Source organism: Tauraco erythrolophus, chromosome 2 (assembly GCF_009769465.1).
Source record: "Tauraco erythrolophus isolate bTauEry1 chromosome 2, bTauEry1.pri, whole genome shotgun sequence".
In the NCBI taxonomy this organism is placed as follows: Eukaryota; Metazoa; Chordata; class Aves; order Musophagiformes; family Musophagidae; genus Tauraco; species Tauraco erythrolophus.
The window spans coordinates 111,137,845-111,158,511 of record NC_141466.1 but is presented as its reverse complement, the minus strand read 5'-3'; the positions used below and the strand labels follow the sequence as shown (position 1 = coordinate 111,158,511).

The window sequence follows — 20,667 nt, the reverse complement described above, 5'->3', positions numbered from 1 at the left end:
AAGGTTTCTCTCTCTTCTGTTCTTGTCTTTTAAACAAAGCATGCTTATCAGTAGGAATTATTCTTTTGGGTATCAAGTTTATGATAAATACACTTGAACTGAATTCTTTTATATGTTAATACCAATGCTGCAAATGTGCAGCGTTTAAAGCAGCTCTAAAGTTTCAGATGTGCTGATGATGGAGTTTTAATGCTATATTATTTCAAATTAAAGAATGAAATGGTACTTGTAGACCCGGTAGTTTTTATTTTTGCAATGTCCACAGTAAAGCGAAATCTGGCATACAGCTGCTGCTTTATCAAGATAAGGAAAACTGTTTACCAGGCGTCTACTACTAGTCAGTGATGGAGATGAAAAGAAAGGTAGATTTGCTCAGGAAAGCTTGATTTTTCCCAGCAGGGGACTGGGGAAAAAAAATATGTTGCAAGTCAAGAACTGTTTAGATATTGGTTACTAGATTATGTCTTTCATTCCACAGTTGCTGCTTCTCATCTGTAATGTTACCGTAGGAAACGGTGAGGTGTTTCTTCAAAATCTTCATTGTAAACAGACCTTGGATTCTATGTCAGCTCTCACTTGACCTACCTTATCAGGTGCTGGTGCCTAGGAAAGTCTCTGCAAGCTGACAGCTTCCACAGGCTGTTTTGTAATTCATTGGCACAGGTGAATAAGGATGTGCTTTGATTTGAAGTATGACAGGTGTATTCCTCTGTTGCTTCTCTGCCCATAGTTTCAGAGATTAGTTGTCTATTGTTTAATATCTTGCTTTGCTAGCCATTGCATAGATGAAGTGTCTGAGTAATATGGATAAGGAAACAATTTTATATTTTTTAATTTAATTTCTTTTTAAAAAAAGAATGTATGGAAGAAAAGAAAGAATGCAACCAGAGGCTTGAGAAATACATATGATTAGCGCATGCAGGTGCAGTCTGTACAATGTGGAGGATGGATATGAAGGAGCAAGCTTGTTAATCCTTGTAAACTGGAGGAAATGCTGACTTTACAGAGCGGGTCACAGTTCTGAAGATCTGTGCAGCTTCATCAGTGGAATGGTGCCTCACCATTACCTCATTTTTCCATCCTTTTTTGATTGATCTAGCTTCATCCGAGGAAGATAACAACAACCGTGAAAACGTAGCTATTTGCAGAGGCAGCAAGAATGCTCACAGTGGAAGTTTTATGTCGGATGTTCAGTCTCAGAACTGCGGTGGCTGAGGTTTCTTGGAAAGGTTGGTCTACTCCGTGCTGTAGAGAAGGAATTGGCTCTGACTGTGTTTCTTGAGTATGGTTATGTTTCTCTCTGGACGGTGGCACACTGACAGATTTCTTTCCTCCATGAATTTTATAGGCAGGAAATTTTCTTGCCTTTAAGATAATAAAATGCAAACAGAGTAGAATTTTGTTAGCTATCTTAAACTAAGCATTGAAGTTAATTACTGTTTTCTTCTGTGGTTGTTATTCAAGAGTATTTGCCATAATTCTCTTTTACATATTTGTACACTGGAAAACTCTTAACCTGAGATACAAGATGAAACCGTGACCCTTGGAAGCTTGTTGCCTATATAGTTATGCCTGAAATAACTGCAGTCAGATCTGTGTTGATGATGTGGTAAAACTGGATGATTTACCCATTTTCTAGATGGTACAGACCTTTCAAATTTAACAAAGGTTATTAATGGAGTGGGTGTTTTGTCTTCTGCAGTCTTGTGAACTACCTTCTCAACAGCATTGGTGGAAAGTTTATGTCTTAAGCTAAAATATTTTTTTTCCCAATTTTTTTGTCTTCATTAGCCATACAGAAGTTTAAAAATCTGCCTAAACAGGCAGAATACAGAGTTCAGTTTTGTTCTATTGGATTCTGTCTTTCTTTGTCTGATGGTAAAGGAACCAGAGTTTTTAGACCAAATTAAATTGAAGTGTTCTTGATAAAAACCTTCTTGTCTTGTACTGTTTGACCATCCAAAACGGCAAAAATCTTGCTTGCTTAAAACTAAATTTAAACTAATTCGAGGCATGGCGTTTAAACTTCGTCTTAAGGTCAAAGTAGCCATGACATCAGTTAATGAAGAACTTGATAGAAATAATTGGAAAAGTCTTGAAGACTTATTGATGTTGCCGCTTCAGGTTTCGTGCTAGTGCTTCCAGATGGAAGTCAGTGCTTTGCTTTTCTGCTGAACGTGGTGATGCTTATTTACTTATTGAGGGTCCCAGTGATGATGATGTTTGAGAATTGTATCTCTTCTACTACTAAATGCCTGTGTGTAATTAGCCTTTGCATAGACTTCTAAATTCACATCAAATTCTGTATTTTTAGGTGAAAGAATTTCACATGGTTTTTATGTAAGACTAATATATTCACTCTAATAAGACAGCTGAGAAGTAGGCCTGTTCCTATGAGTCTTTGCTTTCTCAGATGTTTGAGGGTATTTTGTAAACTTGTGGTTTCTCTGAGGTTTCTGAATGACATAATTGAAACTAATCAGTGTCTCGTTAATTTTCCTCTGTGTTGTCTTGCAAAGATTTGAATAGCCAAGATCCTTGTGCTCATTTTCAGCTTGTTGTATAAAACTAAAAGTATGTCTTAGGTCTCTTGAAATCTCTGTGAGAAACTGATGAAATACACATTTAACTAAACAGTTTGTTCTGGTAAAGTGCAGAGAGGCCCTGTTGAAGGACCAGTGGTGTGTTGTAGCAGGCACTGTAACATGTTACTTGCCCTGAGTTCTTGATGCAGTCTGTCAGAATTAATTTGACACAGATGTTGTTACACCTGTTTCCAATTTGTAACCTAGGTTACATCTTCTGTTACTACTTCTCCATAGTGTCGAAAATGGAAGTGAATACAGAGAACGAAGACAGCTATTTCTACCACTTCATGGTTCTTTCTGTAGAACTCATTTAGTATCTGACATAAGCAAAGTTATAATGCATTGGTGGGGAAAGGAAAATGACCACCAGCCATCCTTTTTGATTGTGTTTTTCCTTGCCTGTGCTGTACTCATGTGACAAATCTTTTTTCTCTTAAAGCAGGCAAATCAACAAGCTGGGAAGATAGTGGCTGGGGAGCCTGGGATGAAGCAGAATTACAAGAACCTGTAAGTTCATATCTCTATATAAATGAGTTTTCGTTGCTAACTTGCCTATTCTAAAAGACTTTTCCACTCATTTGTGTGTTAATTTTTTTCTCCTGTATAGTTACCTCCTGGGCCAGAAGGATCTTGAGCAGTGTTGCAAATGTGACTGCTTGTTTGTCCCTTGCTCCTGTAATTATTTCTAAATATATCTTGGATGTTACCTATTGTGATAATTACTCGTATTCTGTAGGTTTTTTTCTCACTAGAGTATACTCACATCTTTCTGTGCTGGTGCAGCTGTGGGCATCTTTTTTTGTCCTGTAGCTAGCCAGAGTAGGGCAGGGCAGCAGAGTTACAATAATCTACCATGAATTAATGTAAATCAAAACCTCTTAAATCATGAATCTCTGACACAAGAATCTTTCAGATGATCATGTAGTTCTCCTTTATGTTGTGATGTTTGGATGGTGTTACAGGAGGGATCAAATGACATATGCAGGATAGGGCGGCGCAGTTGCTTTTTAAAGGGAAGAAAAACGTCCCTCTGTCCAACTAGTTCAACTAAGAATAACGTGACTAGTCTATAATTGTTGGTAAAGCTGAGACTTCTAGCTACCAGCTGACTTGCATAAGATGTTAGGGAAGCTGTGTAGAAATCCTCTGCACCTGAATGAGTCATCTGAGCAGAATTGCTTGATTAATTCCATGTTAGAGAGTGCTAATGTGGTAGACTGAGGAATCCAGATCTCACCTTGCTAACAAAACTCTCTCATCTGCTGTCTTTATCTCAGTATGCAGGAAGTATGTCCAAGGAGTTGGGCAGTATCTTTTTTACTATTTACTTCAGCAGGGAAACAGATTTTTCAGCTGAGGTAACAAACAAGTTGAAAGGAGCATGACGTCTTGCAGGGATGAATCACTGACACTGATGTCAGGGAATGAAAAGAGTAAAAATTCTTTTAAGTAGGATGGTTATTCAGCTCCACTATAATTGCCACGAAATGAGTGTGTTTCTCACGCCACGTCTTTGTTAGATGTGCTATGTTTATAACTTCCTTAATGAGGAGAACAAGTGCTTTGTTTTTGACTTATGTTGTAAATTGATAAAACCAGCAGGTGTTGCTAAATTGAAATTGTCTTATTTTTATCTCTTTTTTTCTTTAAAATGTCAAACTCTTCTGCCAGGTAGTCCACATCTTTCTTGCTCGAGACCTCCTTCTCTGTTTACATGTTTTCCTCCCAAGTTGCTAGTGGTTCCAGGTCAAACTCTTCAGAAAGAACAAACTGTCATCCACAGCAAACAGGTTGTTCTGCTTAGGAGCATATAAATATGTGAGTCTGTATGTCTGAACGCACACCAAAATGAGTGCATCAGTCTAGTGCAGAGTTCAGAATTATTAGTATAATACAACAAAGAATTCCTTTTTTAAAACTTTGAACTGTTGATTTGCATCGTAGTTGGTGTAAAGCACATCTTTTTTTGGAATTACTCAAGTCACATGGACAAGTATTTATTTCATGGAACGTGGCAACTTTTGAGAAGGCATTGGAAAAAAAAAATAATTAAAAAAGTTTTCTTCCGTAAGGTGTCATTTTATGGAACTGATTAGCTGTTTTGTAGGGATGATGATGATGTTGGAGTCTTGCCTTAAATGCTGATTTTAATCATTCTGTCTTTCACCTTTTAAAGTAGTTTCTTTTGACAAGTTCAGTGCTTTTCCTGTTTTAACCCTTAGCTTGTTTTTATCACTAATATAAGATGTCTGTTTTATGTCTTTGGATTTCAAGTTCTTTGTTTATGCATATAGATAACTTGATTTAAACTCTATATCTGAGATACAATTTTAATTTTCATCTTTAAACAAGCCTTTCATTTCTGTTTATTTTTCCTCAGTTTGAAAATCATTATATTCAAAATTAGTACAAGGCGTTTCTTTGGGTTTTGATTATGTGTTTCTGTCACAGAGTTAAAGTTGTCATGAGTATCCCAGACAACTTCATCACCTTTTTGTAAAGTCTTGAAAAATGCCAGTAATTAGGGAAAAATTGTTACTACAGAATTTGATATCCATCAACAGACAAAAATGTCATGAAATTAGGTTATCTCTTTGAACAAATCAAGAGAGTGTGGACAAAGGTAGTTATCAGAATGTTTGTAGTGTGCTAATGTAGACTTTATGATGAATATACAGGATATTCTTATGTGCTCAACGTGACTTTTTATGGTACAACCTTATTAATGACTAACTGATTAAGAGTATGATATACAAATTTTCCCTACAGTTTGTTTGTTTGTTTTTTTTTTCTGCTGGGAGTAAATCTGTATGTTTTCAAGTAGATGCAACTTTTATTACAACAGAATAAATTCCATGGATCAGAAAATAATCACACTGAAGTTGCTAGGTTTTTTGTTTGTGCATAGCTGCTTTGAGATACTAGAGGATGAAGTAATATTTTGGAAAGCTAGGAGGAGATAGGATTGGATATGTGACTATGGAAATGGAGACTGTGGACAAGGGAAGGTGTTTGTATTGCTGTGATCAGGGTAAGAGGATGGAGCTAAGAAAGCAGGAGTATCGTCTCTGAGCCACCTTGTAGCAGTCTGCGCAAAGCCTATTACCTACCTTAGAATCATAGAATGGTTAGGGTTGGAAGGGACCTCAAAGATCATTTAGTTCCAACCCCCCTTGCCATGGGCAGGGACACCCTCCACTACACCAGGTTGCCCAAAGCCCCATCCAACCTGGCCTTGGACACTTCCAGGGATGGGGCATCTACAACTTCTCTGGGCAACCTGTTCCAGTGCCTCACCACCCTCTGAGTGAAAAATTTCTTCCTTGTATCTAATCTAAATCTCCCCTCTTTCAGTTTAAAGCCATTGCCCCTTGTCCTATCACCACATGCCCTTGTAAAACGTCCCTCTTCAGCTTTCCTGTAGGTCCCCTTTAAGCACTGGAAGGCTGCTATAAGATCACCCCGGAGCCTTCTCTTCTCCAGGCTGAACAGCACCAACCTTCTGCCTTTGAACTATGGTTAGCAGGAGCTACCTTGTTTGTTCCAGTCAAATATTTGGCTTGCTGCTCTGAGGAAAAAAGGTGCAATCTTTTTGCTTTTCTACATAACGCTGGTATCTAAGTACTTACCATTTGTTAAACCCTTAAAACTTGTCACTTAGTTTGAATTTGTTTCTTTGTAAAGTTCTTTGTTGTGGAGAGGCATGTGATACCTGTTGCGTGTTACCATGAGGCTTTAGTGTGAATGCCAGCTTAGATACTTTCTTCATATGCGTATATATTTACTTAATGCTGGTCAGTTTTTGGTCAGCATTTGAGTATTAATTATGATGAGACTACCTGAAGAGATTCTTTCTGGTCTCTAATCAATGATAATAAAACTTTAAATCTCATTTTTCTAGTGTCTCTTTGATGAAAGGAGAAGATTTTTGAGGAGTAGAGTTAGTGATGAGTACTTCTTTTCCTGTTTTGTGAACACACAGAATTAGCACAAGGTTGATGCGTTTCTCATGGCTTTTCATGCAAGTTGGAGCTCTAGTGATTTGATAAGTGATAGTCCATTCAGTGCTGGTATTCAGGGCAAGCCAAATTTTTGTCAGGAATCTTGCAAGTTCTACTGTGTTTAAAAATCGTTGCATGTGTTGACTAAAGCTTTACCTGTAGGAAGAAGAGGAATCTAATTCCAAGAACCAGAGAAATTACTGGCTTCAGGACTGTGTGTTGTCCTTGTCACCAACAAATGACCTGATGGTAATAGCTAATGAACAGAAAGCAGTCTTTTTAGTGCGTAAGTATATGTTCTCCTAAGTATATATGCTAGTACACTTAATAGCAATCAGGACAAGATTTGTTTCCCCACACCCCCAAGTCATACCTTCAAGAATTTTGGAGTGTTTTATAGTACACGTCATATGCATTTTCTAGGTACTGCTTGCCAAGTAAGTTGTTCTGTCTTTACTTCTCAGCTATACTTTGATCTGAGAAAACTATTTTATCATGTATAATTAATACATACTATAACTAGCTAGGTTGAAATGCTCAGAGATACTGACATTAATTGTGCTCAATAAGAAAACCAAAACTTTTGTATTAATTTTAACCATCAAGAAATACTTGACCTTATTGGTTTTTTCCTTTGAAAAAAATGAGCTGACTGAGCCAGTGTCACTGGCAGGAGGGAGTATTGAGGTGGATTGTTGCTGAGATTTCCACCTTTGGTAGAAAATTCTTTTCCAGCTTGAAGAATGGATGGCTTTATGTTTTACTCTAAAGTAGGGCACTCATAACTTTAAAAGGTACCCTTAGCAATGTGTGAACACTGATCAGCCAGCTGCTGTTTACATATGTGCTGTTGACTGGGGTGCTGGTGCTATTAACAACTGCAGTTGGTGACACGTAAGCATGATGAAGGGAAATGTCCTGATATGGGGAGTATTGCACCATTTTAAAACAAAAACAAGCTGTTCAAGCTCAGAGTTGCATAATTAGGCAGATTGCATTGAGTTGTCATGCTGCATTTGTCATTCCCTGCAAAGCAGTGTGTTCCAAAACTGATGTAGATTAGTAGCTGATTTTTTTCAACAGAAATGAAAAGATGGCAGTACTCCTCAGAAAATTCTTCTTACTGGATCAAGAATAAGGAGGTGATTTAGCTCAGCTGCTGGAGACCTGCTTCTGCTGAACCACAGCGTGGCAACTGTACCACAGTGTGGCAGAAGTGTCCCTGTGTCTCAGGTTTTAGCTCTCAGACAAACGGCACACAGCACTTTTTTTGTAGTTGTCCATTGACATCTGAGAGATGATTCAACAATCAAATGTCAGCTGTAATAGCACCCTGTGAATAACAGTGTAGTGTTTTCTCACCTTGATTATGATGCAATCATTAAAAATTTTCAGATTTAATGTAGGATTCCCATGTCTGTCTTGGTGATTAAAATTTGCTATTTGTTTAAGCTATCTTCAGTAATCTTCCCAGAAGTTGTTTGCCCTTGCTTAGTACTTTTCTTCTAAAGATGCTTGTTTCATTAATTGAACCCTTTAAAATTTGATGAAGTAGGTATTACTGATGAAGTAGGTATTACTAAATAATAGACTATTATTTAGTCTTTTTAAATAAAACTAAGCATTTCAGAATTTTAGTAGTATGTTCCGTGTAAATTTCCAAGAAAACATAAGAGTTCTTCAGAAAATCACTGAAAGTGCAGTGTTATTTTTATGGTTTTCAAAGTTTACAGTTTTTTAGAAGGTGTCTTTATTCTTAATGGCAGCTAAATGGAAGCACAGTGACAAGGGAAAAGAGGAAATGCAATATGCCATTGACTGGACTGGCTCTCTGAATGTTGAAGAAGGGTACGTGTTGAAATGCAACTGCGATTAAAATGTCATTTTCATGTTTAATGATTAGTAATATATTATTTTTCCTTGTACTTTTTTTTTTGTTTTCATCCAAGTGCATTCATGATCTTATGCATTTTAATGTTGAAAACAGAAATGGAGTAAGCTGGGTGATCAGAAACATTGTCTGCAAAGGTCACTCTTCATGCATAGTGTGATATCTTAGGACAAGTTTATGCAAATTAACAGAGGTACTGTCTGTGCAAATCAGTGTACTTGCATGCAATTTAGATGTTTTAATAGTTCTGGCTTATCATGCTTTTCACAAGTTCCTGTTATAGAAGGGAAAAAAAAAAAAAAGGACCCTTTTTGAAAAATCTACTTTTATAGTAGAGATGAAATTTTGTTAGGTCATGTTGCAACTAGGAATGTATGAAGTTCTTTTAGAAATACTTATTTTCATTTTCAAAACCTCAAGCAAATATAAAGTCATCTCTCTGATCAAGGATGATTTTGGGCTCTAAGTCATTTAATAGACTTGGAAAATTCGCTTTGGTCATACATTTGGTATTTATACAATATTTCTGCCTGATCTGTCTTCAAATAGCCAGACAGATGCTTTCTTGAATCTCCCATATGGAAGAGGATTTTGCATTTCATTATTAAGTTTGCAGCCTTGAGTTGCTATCTGCCTTTGAACATGCTCCCTATTGGCTTCAACCTTCTGTTATGCTGCAGGAGGTGTTGACATAATCAGCCTCTCTCCAATCTGTAAAAAACGTAATCCTTTATTATAAACCTGGTGCTGCTGCCACACATTTGGACTGTTTTATATGCATATCTTTTATTTTTTTCCTCTCATACCACCACTGAAATTATGCTGCCATCTTTTATTAAAAAAAGGAAAGAAATTCAGTTTGAGGGTTTGTTTCTTGCTACTGTCTTGCTACAGCTCCAAGAGACACTATCATACGGAACAGATAGCTTTCATCAGACAGGCACAGTTATATTCACTACGTCTTGATTTAAGGTTTGCGAGTGTTTCCTGTAGGTGAAGGTTCCATTTCTGTGGAATTGTGAATATGGCAATCACCTGTTCTGTAGTGGCTAAGCTTTGCTATTGGAAGATGAGATTTCACTGAGGTATTTAACGTTGCTTTGAAGTTGTAATTGAATTGCAACTCATGTCAAACTTGCATTTAGGAAGCTTTTTTCTGTAATTGTCTAGCCTGATTGTTTAATCACTCCTTGGGGAATGAAGGTGACCTGAAATGCAAATAATCAACAGTGCTGCAGGCATTTATGCTTTAAGTGCTGTTTGGGATGCTGTCTTGAATTTATATGCTATGTCATAAAACCTTTGTACTGCTTTTTTCCCCAGACAGTGTAAAACTTTATATCATGGTAACAGTTAAATAACTTTTGATTTGAGATATTGAGACCTGCTCATATGCTTGCCTTCTGCATGCTTTGCCTACTATGATGCTCAGTTGTTGCATTAACTGGGAAGACCGTGTTAGCTCTTCAGATGCTCTCAAATTATAAAGTGGTGAAATGCAATGGATCTAAAATCTACCTAATTGTGTAATATATTTCAAAAAATTTATTTTGATAAATATGGTTCAGTCGTTTTTTTTTTTAAAAAAGTGGTTACTCTTGGTATATCATTATAGAACAGGAAAAAATTATTTACCTTTAGGTACATGAGATTTAACTTGAATCTTTACTGAAGAGTACTGGCAGAATAATTAGTCTGTGAATGACAAAAGACAGCAGTAACAAGGTGTAATAAGCACTCATGCAATCTATTTGGGTGCTCTTGAACTTGTAATTGAAAACGTCTTTAAAATGAGTTTTTTTCATCTTTTTAGTATGTATTTGATAAATTGTGTGCTGCATTAATATATTGTTAAAATATTTAAAGTGCTGACTCAGCAAGATCTCTTGTGTAGAGCAAAATTTCACAACTGGAGAAGAAATATGCTTATTAGTTTTATCTTTTTGTTTCTAGTGAATGTGTGAGCAGCGTATTGTGTATCCCTTTGGCAAGTCAGAAGAGGTAGGATTAATATTCTTACCTATATGCATCATCAGTCTCCATAGATTAGATTTTTATATGTCTACAGCTTAGAGCAGGGCTTTTTTTAACTTTTAGTATATCTTTGTGCAACAGGAGTTCCACAGGCCGTCCTGACTGGACCTGCATTGTGGTTGGCTTCACCTCTGGCTATGTTCGTTTTTACACTGAGGTATGTTTCTCAGCATGGCAGGCCCACAAGCAAGCGATTACAATAAACATCTATTTCTATAAAACTTCTGTTTCTGCAGATAGTGCTTTTTGCCTTCCTTAAGAAAACGGACAGAAATGTTCATGCTTCTTATTCTTTCTCTTCTAGAGTGGAGTACTGCTTCTTGCACAGCTTTTAAATGAAGATCCTGTCCTACAGCTTAAGTGCAGAACCTATGAAATTCCCAGGCATCCTGGTGTCACAGAACAGGTTTTGTCAGATTATTTCAAAAGCGAAGTGGCAGTGTTATGGGGTATGGAGGGGAGTCTTCTCTGTGAATCCCCTATGTCCTTTACCAGTTTTTGATGGGTGGACAATTCCTTAGAACAAGAGACTCTGGATTTCTTGTTTTAGAAGTATTCATGCCTGTGTAATTTGAGGAATCAGCCTTTATTTTTTCCAATATTTAGTTAGCTCTATAGATTTGATTTTTCTCAGTGATAACCTTGCAAAGGAAGGCTTCATTCATTTCCTATTTATTCATTTATGTGCACAAAATATGATCATGTATGGATGAAAGGAGAAAACAGTTTGACAGGTGCCAAGAGGCTATACGTGCTCATTCATAAGAACTTATTTTAATTATTTCACAGAGAAGGTAGCTGAAAATTAAAACAGTCTTTATAGGAGATAGTGCTAGGAACCTGCATGTCATTATGAGTATTTCCTTCAGAGAAGGCTCTTGCAGAGCATAAGCTATTTAGTAGAAAAAACAGCTTTCTTTGCTCTTGGATGAGTTGGCATGCTTTATGCAGAAAACTAATGAAGTTACAGAAATTTCCAAGTTTGCTTTATACAAATGCTCATGTGATTTTAGCATGACATTTTGGGATCAGTTCTGAAATACAGAAGCATTAAAAAATTTGAGACTTGAATTTAAATCACCAAATTAGCATTTATGTGCCCAAGTGGTAACTCAGGCGCTAATCCAGTTTCAGAACTTGGCTCATAAAACCTTGATACTTGCATTCTAGATAAACCTTTTTTTCTGTGGCCTTCACAAGCTGCTGTAACTTTTGTGTTCTCTCCTTAAGCCGTAAAATATATAAAGCAAACATTGAAGTCATAGAAAGAAGATAAAATTATAAAATTATGTGCTTAAATAACTTTGTTATTCATATATTGGATGATTTAATACTGAATTTCCGTAGTCTTGCCTTATTCTGTTGCCTGGGGCTTGTTAGATATTAACTTTTTGGACGTAATTGTCATCTTCATGTCGTTAGTAGTATAAAAAGCTAGAAAAGAAGCTGCTACAACAGTAACAGTGATTTTTTTTTTTTAATTTTTTTTTTGTCTCCCTTCTCTCATTTTCTTCCACAGAATGAAGAACTAAGTATCTTGTACCCAGCAGCAATTGTAACAATTGATGGTTTTAGCCTCTTTCAGTCTCTTCGTGCATGTCGCAATCAGGTAGCGAGAGGTATGTTGAAGAGGAAATGTTTTATTTCTGATTCTGTTGATAGTACTTGACATTACATGAAATTTACTTAGGTTTGTTAAATATCAAATCAAGGTGGAATTTGCATCTTCCGTGCTTGTCCATCAATATATAGGCATCTACTACATACAAGGAGATTTCTTCCTCTACAGAGAATGTTCTCAGAGCACAACTTGTCTGAGTAGCGTTGATTGTCTTGTACATTCTCGCCATAATACTGTATAATGATTTTAGCTGGGATAGAGTTAATTTTCTTCAGAGTGGCTGGTATGGTGCTATGTTCTGGATTTGTGATGAAAACAGTGTTGATAACACACTGATGTTTTAGCTGTTGCTGAACAGTGCTCACACAGCATCAGGGCTTTTTCTGTTTCTCACACTGCCCTGCCGGTGAGCAGGCTGGAGGTTCACCAGAAACTGGGAGGGACACAGGCAGGACACCTGACCCCAACTGACCAAAGGACTATCCCGTACTATATGATGTCGGGCCTGGTGATAAAATCTGGGAGGAGAGGAGGAGGAAGGAGAGAACATTCAGAGCTATGGCAATTAACTTCCCACGTAACCTTTATGTGTGGTGAAGCCCTGCTTTCCTGGAAGCAGCTGAACACCTGCCTGCCGATGGGAAGTAGTAAATGAATTCATTATTTTGCTTTGCTTGCGTGCATGGCTTTTGCTTTACCTGTTAAACTGTCTTTATCTCAACCCACAAGTGTTCTCACTTTTTACTGTTCCGATTCTCTTCCCTATCTCGGTAGGAGGGAAAGAGTGAGTGAGCTGCTGTATGATGCTCAGCTGTCCACTGCTAAGGTGCTTCTTAGCATGTCAGGATGCTGATTTCACTGTCAGTGAAACACTTTTCTTCCGAGTAAGAACTTCATTGGAAGTGATAATGCTGTGGTGATGACATCTGTAATGATCACTGCTCTTTGTGTTAATGTCTAAGAGCTTTTGATACCTGGTTTGACTGTGCAGCCTTTGATCCTGTTCCTTTATTATAGTGCCTGTTTATACTTTGATTTTGAAACAGGGTCAGTTTCCTGGGGTGAGAAGAGAATCACGTAACAGTACCATGTGGTGGATTGTTCGAGTATGGCACTGTTACAATTATGCAAGATAAAATGTTAAACAGGTGCAGTTGCTGAATTGTTCTCCCACATTTCCTGATGGTTGTTCTAATTGAACTTCGGATTTGTCAGATTCTTGTTTCCCCTATTGCAAGCCCCATCAGCAGACAATCATGAGTCTGGGTGTAGGTGGGAAGCACAATGGGTATGCCAGCATGACAGCATTAGGAACTGTTGGGACAGCAGCACCCTTAAACTAAGGCTTGAATCTTACATAGAAGGGATGAGTGGTAAGGAACTGAGAAATGCTACTGTGGTGAGACAGCTTTTCTCTGAGTCATAGATGGCCAGTAGGAATGGATGGCTCACTCCTCCTCCCAGTTCAGGATGAAGGAGTATGAAATGAAGCTAGGTGATAGTAAATTCAAAATCAAAAGTAGATGTGTGTTTATGTAGTGTGAGGTTAAATTGTGGAGTTCTTTGCCTGAGGTTGATGTGGATGCCAAAGACTTGCTTGGGCTCAGAGGGAAAGTAACAGATTAGTGGAGAAGAAAGCTGCGGAGGTTTTCTGATAGCTTAGAGCTTACATCTGGCTGAGAAGATCTCTTCAGAAGCTGATTTACAGGAAGCGTCAGATATGTGTCCTTGTTCTAATATTTTTCCCTAGACATCTGGTTTTAGCTATGCTCAAATCCTGATCAGCCACGCTAAATGGTTCCCTGGATCTCTGTAATAATATCTATTCTTATCCTCTTAATGAAAAGGTAGCATTTCCGTGGCATATAAGAGAGAGTAAAACTCTTGTAAATCAGAACTTTAAAAACTGATATTTTGTGAGTCATGCAACAAACATGAAAGGAAACAGGTGCTACAATGAGAAATTTCCATCTGCTTTCACAATCAGAACATGTTCTACTCGTTCAATGAGAGAAGATCACCGTTTGCAGGGAAGCACGCAAAGCAAGTTGTAGTACCTGCCGCCAGAGTGCTACATCTTCTTTCATTCTTGATCATTTATGTTTATTGTGACAGATATTTTGAAGAGTTTCAATCACTTTAGTTTTACTGCTGTTCTTACCTCATACTGTTATGTATTTAGTGAAAGTGCTGACTTTGCAAGTACTTTGGCAGGGGAGTTTCTACTTAAACACACCCAGGCCACAGAAATAACTTATAGTAGCATTTTAAAATTGTACAGAATGTTAAACCATAAATGACTAACAAAACAAAGCTCTCTGCAAGTATAAAATGTAGTTGTGATGGAATATCATGTGTAATTTTGTTCAGTTAATTTAAAAAAATGTTTTAATTTCAGTAAGGTAAGTATTTCAAAAGGCCATTTTAGCTTAGCAGGTGCTTAAATGTATGTTAGTTTAAAAGTAGGATATTTCGTGGCTTCAGATTGCATCAGGGTTTTTTTTCCCCCTCTGTTATGCTATATTTGTCTTGGACTCAGTAGGATTTTTTTTGTGTTTTATCAACTTTTGTCAGCTGCAGCATCTGGCAATGAGAATGTTCAGCCTCCACCATTAGCTTATAAGAAATGGGGTTTGCAAGATGTGGATACGATTGTTGACCATGCTAGTATTGGTAAGCGTTTCTGTTTAATTTCAAATAGTTGCCTTAAATGAAACAGAATATTTTCGTGCTGTTAAATTTGAGGTGCAAGCACTTAGTGGTACTGGTTGGATAGACATAAATAGCAGGAGAAGGCTGTTGCAGCAAATGATCTCGTTAACCATCATCAAAAATGTATTTTACTTTCTCTTCTGGTCTGATTGAGCCTCCTCCCTCCACTTGAGGAGAGAAAGGATGATACAGCTGTAGCTGTCTTGTCCTCTCTTGTTTGGTAAGAAACAGCTGAGAGAGACTAGATCAGATGCAGTTATTCCTGTTTCTGCCAGGTTATAGAGCTGTCTGGCAGGCACGTTAAGACTGGTGTGGGTCTTTCGTGAGCCTGGCGCATAAAGAAACTAAAATTTGAGATTGCTCCTTTCCGAAAAAGACAAGCTGACTTCTAGGCTCTCAAAGACTTCTACTCCTTAGGAGTTTGCAGAAGCCCGGGTTCTGGTCAGACAGGCAGATCTGAGGGACAGTAAGCTTCATTTCTCTTCCTCTCTTTTCACAAAAGCAGGTAAGAGGTCAGAAGAGGGCTAAAGAGGCAGGCGAAGTGCGTTTGGCAGATGTGTTTTTGCTGCTGAACTCTGCTGAATTTTTTTTCTTCTAAACAAACCAACTATGCTTTATAATTAACCTAAGTACATTAGGTTATTTCTGCTGTGTTCTTTGGAACTTCTGTGGTTAAAGCTGCTCCTCCTCCATTCCCCCTGAATGTTGGCTGGTCAGTCAAGAAGGCAGGAATATATTTAGGCTTGTAGAGCAACTGCATGCCTTTGTTCTGGAAGTATAAGACACTCACTTTAATGTTTTTGTTAGGCATCATGACACTGTCTCCTTTTGATCAAATGAAGACTGCCTCCAATATAGGTGGATATAATGCAGCTATAAAAAACAGCCCACCTGCTATGTCTCAGTATGTTACTGTTGGATCCAATCCTTTCACTGGTTTCTTTTTTGCCCTGGAGGTATGTACTACAAAGCTGACTTGCTGAAACTTTGAATAATTAATCCTCTTTTCTCTATGGGTATTTCTGAGATATTCTTACATTCGTTTTATGCTGACATTTTCCCTTCTGGAATGACTTGGAGTGGGTATGATAGTAATGTCTACCACAGATTCCTGATAATGAGAAATTTTATTTTCTATCTTAAAATGAATGTGATAGTCAAGTAATTTTTTTTTCAGTTGTTAATTTATTGCCAATTGAGTAACCTAAGTGTGTTTTTTTTTTTTAAATTATGTTGAGATGGTGTAAACATGTATCTTCTGTATTTTTGGAAGCCTTGGGCTTATGTACACACATAGCTTGAGTATACTATAGTGATTTCATGTAGTGGAACTACTACTTGTAGAAGAAAACTGCCACTTATGCTTAATAATACCTGTAGCACACTTACGCTGTCTTCTGTGGTATTGAAGGAGAAGGATGATAATGTAACTGTGTGTCTTGTACATTCAGACCCTACGTGTGTGCTGTCCTTATTAGGATCGAAAGCTGATTAAAAATGCTAGAATCAGAATTTTGATTTTGTACTTCCGTTCCCAATTTGTTATTGAAAAAACTGCTTACGTTGATATTTGCAAGGATGCCAAAGCCATACACCAGCTAACTCTCCATGATAAATCATACACAGGGTTTTTTTAACTTCTGTTGCAGACAAACATACTGAGCTACCAGTGACTTGCTGGAGGATTTTGAAATGGTAAAGAGATGTCAGAATGGCTTTTCTGGGGGCAATGAATTAAAATTTTGCAGAGTCTTAAAGCTATGCTTTCTGAACTGAAAGTCCGTAGGAGGCCTGAAAAACTATTCTGCAGTTGAGTTCAGTGTAAGAACTATTTCTTGGCTTTCTAAACACTTTGTTCCTTCATTTCAGGGTGGCTCACAGAGGACTGTTTTTTGACTTGCTAAACACTTTATTCCTTTCTTTCAGGGTAGCTCACAGCCGCTGTTGTCTCATGTTGCCTTAGCAGTTGCAAGTAAACTGACTTCAGCATTATTTAATGCTGCCAGGTAATAAAATAAAAAATGACATTAAATTATTTTTGTTGTAGTAGCCACATAATAGTTTGAGGATTTTTAGGACCATTAGTATCATTCTCCTAATGTGTTTCTTTTCTATTACAAGTGGCTGGCTTGGTTGGAAGAATAAACATGAAGAAGAACCTACCCAAAAACAGAAACCAAAAGTTGAACCTGCAACCCCATTGGCAGTGAGGTAAGTTTTACATACTGTCTCAATTGCTTTAGATCTCTTGTGCGTTTAATTATTTGAATTATTTTGGAAGGTGCATAATTGATGAACGTGTTTATTTTTCTTGAGTTTAAGCAGTGATGATAGTTTGCAGGTCATTTGTTTTAGGCTTTGTTTCATTTCAGTTTATCATTCTGGACAAATAATTGCTCATCTCTTTCGCTTCCAGTGTGTGGGCTCGTTGTTACTGTAAAAGAACAGTGTGCATGCAGTTTGGTGACAGTATAAGTACACGAATATAAGTCCTGAAGTTTATCACTAAAGCGCTTCAAAGAAGCCACATGAGGTGCTTACTGCTTATGATAGTGTGAAGTCCCTCACAAAAATTAGAGGACATATCCTGTTTCCCTGTTGATTGTGGAGAGAGGAGAATGGGAACAACAGGTTGTAGCCTAATGTAACCAAGAAAGCTGATAAAAGACTGAATTAATTCCTGATTGTTTCCCCCCCCCCCCCCCTTTTTTTTTTAATAAAATATTCTCATGACTATTCGGCAATAAGAGAGGATTTATAAAGTATCCCACAGCTCTGAGATCTTGCCTGACAATGCATGACAAGGCAATCACTTATCCTAGTTTCTGAACTTCGGTTTTCAGTGGGACTTTAACAGGTCTATGAGATAACCCAGTAGGCAGCAGAAGAACTTTTTTCATAATTTGCCCTTAATTTTACCAATATTTTATGTTACCTTAAAAAAAGGAATCTTAGTCCTTCTAAGATACTCTGTTTACTATTTAAGAAGAAAAGTACGTATCTAGTGTTTTTACTTGATTTCTTTTTAGATTTGGACTTCCAGATTCCCGTCGCCATGGTGAAAGAATATGTCTTTCTCCATGTAACACTTTGGCAGCAGTAACAGATGATTTTGGAAGGGTTATATTACTGGATGTTACAAGAGGACTTGCAGTTCGCATGTGGAAAGGTATGATAGTGTATAATAGTATAGCAAATAATATTCTTCAAAACACTATGGCTTCTTATATTCAGACTTAGAATTCCAAGTGTTTTTCCATTATTAAGAAAGACTGTAGTACTTTGTGTTACTACAAACCAAAGGCAAATGTAATATAAAGTCCTTAAGGGTATTGTTATACTAATCCCCGAAATACTGATATGGCATACAGTGAAGATTTGACCTGTTTTGGTTGGTATTGTATGAGTTTTTTGTTATTTTTTTTAACGGATTGTATCCCAACAGAATGTTTTTGACCTAATGATTTTTTTGGAAGAGGTTTACCTCTATTCTCAAAGACATTTTCTCTTTATAAGCTCTAGTATCTTCTTTAATTCTGCTGAGAAAATAAACAGAAGTTTGCAAAATCAGTAAGAAGATATACTACTTAGATTCTCATTTCATCATGGTGATTGCACAAGAAGGGAGTGCTCAGTCTCTTCTAAATGAGGGCTTTTTGTAAAATAATGCAGATTTTAAACTCTCTAATTGTAACTATACCTAATGTTACAACACTTATTTTCTCCATAGAATTAAAATTTTGCAGTTTTTTGAGATGGAAGATAAGTTTTAAGAACAGGTAGAAAATCTCTAGCTTTTCTCTCTCCCACATTACCAGTCTAGAAGATTAGTGGTCATGAATCTAGTAGCTACTTCAGCAATATGCTAACAATGTAATAGCTAGGGTAATCATTTTTCCCCTGTGCATTCTCCTTTTCTCATATGTTGAAACTTATTAGCTATAATATGTGCTTTCTGATGTTCTTGGACTTTTTTTTCCTTCATTACTGAGAGCTTCATATTATCTAGGAAGTACTGTTAGAGTCCCAAACTTTATTTGATATCAGACACATATTTACAATTTGCCAGCCTTTCCCTAGAGAGGCTGTTGGGATGTGAAATAACTTTTTTTTTTTTTAAACAAAATTATCTACTGAATTAAATGTTTTGTATTGTACCTTTTCTGATTAACTGAGTTGTGAATACTTTTCAACCTTCTCAATATAGTATATCTTGCTATAAACTTGTTTTATACATGAATATTTAACTTGTTTAGAGCTTTCATTTGTACTTGTTAAACCATTAAATAGTCTAATGATGTCATTAGAGTACCTCTGCCTTTTTTGTTTAGGAAGATTTTATGGCAGAAAGTATTTGCATTACCCAGAGAGAGAGAGATGAGTATTTTTACTGGGTTACTAAAAATTACATTGTAATGATGAAAACACATAAATGAAAACATATGAATAAAATTTATATATCCTATTTAATAGGTTATGCAAATTTCATTCCTTAAATCTTTTTTTTTTTGTTATTTTGAAACATGAGAAATGTGGACACTTACTACAGATCCTTCTTCATAGAATGGCTTGGGTTGGAAGCGGCCTTAAAGATCATCTAGTTCCAACCCCACTGCCATGGGCAGGGAAACCCTCCACTACACCACGTTGCCCAAAGCCTCATCCAACCTGGCCTGGAACACTTCCAGGGATGGGGCATCTACGACTTCTCTGGGCAACCTGTTCCACTGCCTCACCACCCTCAGAGTGAAAAATTTCTTCCTTATATCTAATCTAAATCTCCCGTCTTTCAGTTTAAATCCATTGCCCCTTGTCCTATCACTACATGCCCTTGTAAAAAGTCCCTCTCCAGCTTTCCTGTAGGCCCCCTTTAGGTACTGGAAGGCTGCTAGAAGGTCTCCCCGGAGCCTTCTCTTCTCCAGGCTAAACAAGCCCAACCGTCTCAGCCTGTCTTCATAGGAGAGGTGCTCCAGCCCTCAGATCATCTTCGTGGCCCTCCTCTGGACTCGCTCCAGTAGCTCCATGTCCTCCTTATGTTGGGGGCCTCAGAGCTGAACTCAGTACTGCAGGTGGAGTCTCATAAGTGCAGAGTAGAGGGGCAGAATCACCTCCCTTGACCTGCTGGCCCCGCTCCTTTTTTTGCAGCCCAGGATACGGTTGACTTTCGGGGCTGCCAGCGCACATTGCGAGCTCACATTGAGCTTCTCGTCAACCAACATCCCCAAGTCCTTCTCTTCAGGGCTGCTCTCAATCCATTCTCCACTCAGTCTGTGTTTGTGCTTGGGATTGCACTTGATATTGTTGAACTTCATGAGCATTGTTGAACTTCACGAGGTTCATACAGGCCCACCTCTCAAGCCTATCAAGGTCCCTCTGAATGGTGTCCCTTCCAGCATGTTGACCACACCACACAGCTTGGAGTTGTCAGCAAACTTGCTGAGGGTGCATTCGATCCCACTGTCCATGTTGCCAACAAAGGTGTTCAACAGCACCAGCCCCAATACTGACCCCTGAGGAATGCCACTCGTCACTGGTCTCTATCTGGACATTGAGCCATTGACCACAACTCTTTGAGTGCGACCATCCAGCCAGTTCGTTATCTGCTGAGTGGTCCATCCGTCAAATCCATATTTCTCCAATTTAGAGACAAGGATGTCGTATGGGACAGTATCAAACGGTTTGTGCAAGTCCAGGCAGATGATGTCAGTTGCTCTTCTCTTATCCACCTATGATGTAACGCTGTCATAGAAGGCCACCAAATTTGTCAGGCATGATTTGCCCTTGGTGAAGCCACGCTGGCTGTCACCAATCATGTCCTTG

The 20,667-nt window shown here is 37.8% G+C and overlaps 1 protein-coding gene across 4 annotated transcripts in view; it reads left to right on the top strand.

Annotated features, from left to right (window-relative positions):
• The window catches only part of RAB3GAP2 (RAB3 GTPase activating non-catalytic protein subunit 2), a 53,510-nt gene that overhangs the window by 10,623 nt on the left and 22,220 nt on the right, over window positions 1–20,667 (top strand). Inside the window, exons 2-13 of one of the 4 annotated variants that reach the window (XM_086631730.1) lie at window positions 3,031–3,095; window positions 6,752–6,875; window positions 8,356–8,437; window positions 10,434–10,481; window positions 10,596–10,671; window positions 10,819–10,920; window positions 12,034–12,133; window positions 14,710–14,808; window positions 15,655–15,803; window positions 16,774–16,853; window positions 16,969–17,058; window positions 17,877–18,016. In XM_086631730.1, the coding sequence (XP_086487856.1) occupies window positions 3,031–3,095; window positions 6,752–6,875; window positions 8,356–8,437; window positions 10,434–10,481; window positions 10,596–10,671; window positions 10,819–10,920; window positions 12,034–12,133; window positions 14,710–14,808; window positions 15,655–15,803; window positions 16,774–16,853; window positions 16,969–17,058; window positions 17,877–18,016 (1,155 nt within the window). Of the gene's footprint in view, window positions 1–3,027; window positions 3,096–6,751; window positions 6,876–8,355; window positions 8,438–10,433; window positions 10,482–10,595; window positions 10,672–10,818; window positions 10,964–12,033; window positions 12,134–14,709; window positions 14,809–15,654; window positions 15,804–16,773; window positions 16,854–16,968; window positions 17,059–17,876; window positions 18,017–20,667 lie in introns of those variants that run through there. The other 3 variants (XM_086631729.1, XM_086631731.1, XM_086631732.1) reach the window with 3 other exon arrangements.